This window comes from Halyomorpha halys, unplaced genomic scaffold, assembly GCF_000696795.3.
Source record: "Halyomorpha halys isolate HHAL.00 unplaced genomic scaffold, Hhal_1.1 Scaffold208.1, whole genome shotgun sequence".
NCBI lineage: Eukaryota > Metazoa > Arthropoda > Insecta > Hemiptera > Pentatomidae > Halyomorpha > Halyomorpha halys.
Window position 1 is genome coordinate 1602009 of NW_027109100.1, and position 3629 is coordinate 1605637.

Sequence of the window (3629 nt, forward strand, 5' to 3'; positions counted from 1 at the left end):
CATGTCACTATGTCACCTACAGCAAATTTACTTGTTGTATATATGTGTATACAGTTGTAAATATCAATAAATAAATTATTAAAAAAAAAAAAAGGATTTCCATTCCTTGATCACAGATTGACTAGCGTGAAAAATGTAAATTACCAATGTTGAAATGTTTTACTAAAACTATTGGAGTTATTAAAAAGAGAATTCTTGGAGAATTTTTAACAAAAGAAATTATAATTGAATATTTGTTTTCATAAAATATAAATGATAAAAGAATTTATAAATGATACATTTTTTTAGGAATGGTACTCATTGATTTTTTAAAAATTAGATTTGAAGAAATAGATATAGTGATTCAAATACTCGTTTCAACAATCCAACAGCCCTGAAGATTTTCAGTGTTGGTCGAAACGTTGACTGTTAATAAATAGTTCAATCTATTAATTATTTTCCTTTACTCCAAACCGGTCAATTTTCTTCTAATTCACATACGTTTATAGTACTACATTTATTATAAATACCAGGTCATTCAAAAAGTCCTGTCGTTTTTTTGGGGGAAATTATAAATAAATAAATATTTTCAAATAATCACCTTTATTCATCAAAATATCCACCGTTACAGTCGGTAACCTTCTCCCAACGAGATGGTAAAGCCCAAATTCCTTCCTTAAAAAACTGTTGATTTTTACTGCAAAAATAAGTGGTCAGTTCGTGAATTAGGTTGTCACGGTCTTGAAAACATTTTTGTCTCAGATTGTTGTCGAGATCTCTGAATAGGTGATAATCAGTGGGTGACAGGTCAGGGGAATATGGTGGGTGAGGCAAAACTTCCCAGCCTATTTCTGTCAATTTTTCCCTGGTCAATTTGGCGGTGTGTGGTCGTGCGTTGTCTTGAAGAAGCAAAGGTCTTCTTCTGTTGACTAAGCAGGGATCAAAAGTCTTAAGCTTGGATTGGCAATGGTCCAGTATATTGCAGTATACTTCTGCAGTGATGGTTTGCCCTTGATTCAGAATCTCAAAATGCACTATACCTTTGGCTGTCCAGAAAACAATGAGCAAAACTTTCTTTGGATGGAGATCTGGTTTTGGAAATTGTTTAGGTTTCTCATCTGCCGACAACCACTGATATGATCGTCTGAAGTTGTTGTACACCCATTTCTCATCACAGGTGATGATTCGATTCAAAAAGGGTTCGACTTTCAAGCGGGAAGTTAACGAAGATGCAGTTGTCAAGCGAACAAGCATATTGGCATCTGAAAGCTTATGAGGAATCCATTTATCCAGTTTTTTCACTTTTCCCAGTTCTTTAAGGTAATTCCAGGCAGTGGTGGCTGAGATATTAAGTTGAGAGGGTATCTCTGAACAACTTTGACGCGGATCCAACTCTACTACTCTTCGAACGTCCTCCTTATCAACTACAGTTGGTCGACCTGAGCGTGCCTCGTCTTCTAGTGTCTCGTCGCCTCCACGAAATTTTGAAAACCAAAATTGTGCCTTCCGCTCAGACAGCACATCTTCCCCAAACACGGAGCATATTTTTCTAGCAGTTTCGGCAGCTTTTGAGCCAAGTTTAAACTCATAGAGCAAAATCGACCGAATTTGAGTTTCAACTGGAATCATTTTAACTAGACAGTTGGATGGTGACTGCATTAAATTAATCCTCCTTAGCCTCCTATTCATAAAGTATAAACATTTGTGTTTACATGGATAAAAGTTGTATTGAAGGGAATTAATTAGCAAACACTCTAGAATCAAAATAAACAACGAACAAACGAAAAACGACAGGACTTTTTGAATGCCCTGGTATATTTTTCTTGTTTTTACCAATAGATTTACATACCATCTTAAGAAAAATAATTCAACATTTTTAAGTAAACAGTTACAAACAATCAAGTAATGTATAGATGTTTTCAAATAAGTAGAAAAGAAATAGATAACCATATGTTATTCATTATAGGGTGAATAACATTTTTTTTTTACAATTACCAGTTATAAAAAAAGAAACATGACAAAAATGTATCGAGTTTTATGTATGAATAAGTTACCAACAAGGGGAAGAGTATGATATATGAATATTCTTATTATTGTTTTATCCAATATGGAATTAAGAAAATGGTTATCAAAACTCAAAATCTACTAAGGGTAGTAAAACTCGTACTCGTTTTAATTCTCATGTACTTTACATTAGTTTTAAATATATGAAAGGTGATGTTTTCACATAGAAATTCTACTTAAAATTAACTCCAAAAAAAAGTAGTTTCCTAAAACAGAAAAATAACATTATGCAAGCCGTGTTAAAGTCAAGTGCGCGCCTTAAGAACCTCCAACAGTCTCTTATGCTGGAGCTCTTACAGCCTCCACAATCGTGCAGAGCCGATTAGTTTGATTGTTCCTTCATGGAAATTTGTTCATCTCTTGTAGCAATGGCTCCTCGAATCATTATTGCCTCTTCTTTGTTCCCTTCCGATTCGACGAGTTTGTGATACAGTTAGTACAAAGATAGCGGTTCGGGATTACATGGAGGCTGTTACCGGATCCTTCAATGTGTGCCAGTAATTGACTAAAGCTAAAACTTATTTTCAGTGCAGTTAACTCTTCATGATACTTTTTTAACGTAACATTTTACACACTTTGATATCCTTTTTCATGTCTCAGGTGCTCATTCAAAACCGAATTGCAACCTGTTCTTTGTAATAGTGATGATATATATATATTTATGCAGAATTAAATAAGTTATTAATTTATTTTATTTGGTGGCCAGATAAAGAGTTTTTGTTTTGATTATTTAACCTGTGGCTAATGGTTCAAAATATTTTGCACTATTTTTTTTCCAGGAAAAATAACTTCACTACTTCTTATCTCATTATTTTGCTTTCAAAACAACGTTACGTACACCTTTTCATCATCTAGACCAATCTACAAATTATTTTGTTAGAAAAACTTAGATCTTTTCAACTTTTACATTCTCTTTTAAATCATTTAATATTATTTAAATCATCATTATATTACATCTTGTATAATGATAACAATCATCATATGAACATTTTATATAATCAACTTAAATATTCCATTATTATGTTACCTTTTTATTTTACCTCATCTTATTTTAAACTATGATATGGAACGGCTGTTGTAAGAAAGGAGAAATGCCTTCGAGCAAAATCTCAAATCGAACGAAAGTAATTCTATCGTAGCTTTGACGGATACGATTAGTTTGCTCCTCAGCTAATTTTATACATGGTTGAATAACTTTGTAATCTGTTATGAGATGATTTATGACAGTACAGTTTTGAATTGTCTTTAACGGCTATTATTGACGAGGTACGTTCTCATCTTTCACGTATTAGAAACGGTACCGGTTCGAATCCGTCCTGGGTGAGTTGACTTTTATTTCGTGGTGGACCCACCGAATAAATCTAAGCTTTCACATTCTAGCTAGAATAGGTTAGTAACCTGCAGACTAATCCGTCTCTCCTGTTAAGTTGGAAAACACAAGTATGTTTAAATAAAAAGAATTAAAAAAACGTAAGATAGTGGAAAAGTATGAATTAAATCTTCAACATGTCACTTCTACGAAGTAGCCAAAGAAGATATTTCAGGTTATGGAGCTCAGTCGAAATATTTTATTTGAGCATATTCTT

The 3629-nt window shown here is 33.1% G+C and overlaps 1 protein-coding gene across 1 annotated transcript in view; it reads right to left on the bottom strand.

Moving 5' to 3' along the window:
* Positions 1-1608, bottom strand: part of LOC136795744 (histone-lysine N-methyltransferase SETMAR-like) — an 18904-nt gene extending 17296 nt beyond the window's left edge. The window contains exon 1 of the mRNA XM_067047319.1: positions 678-1608. Within this exon, the coding sequence (XP_066903420.1) occupies positions 678-1608 (931 nt within the window). The remainder of the gene's footprint in view (positions 1-677) is intronic.
* Positions 1609-3629: the final 2021 nt, after the last annotated feature.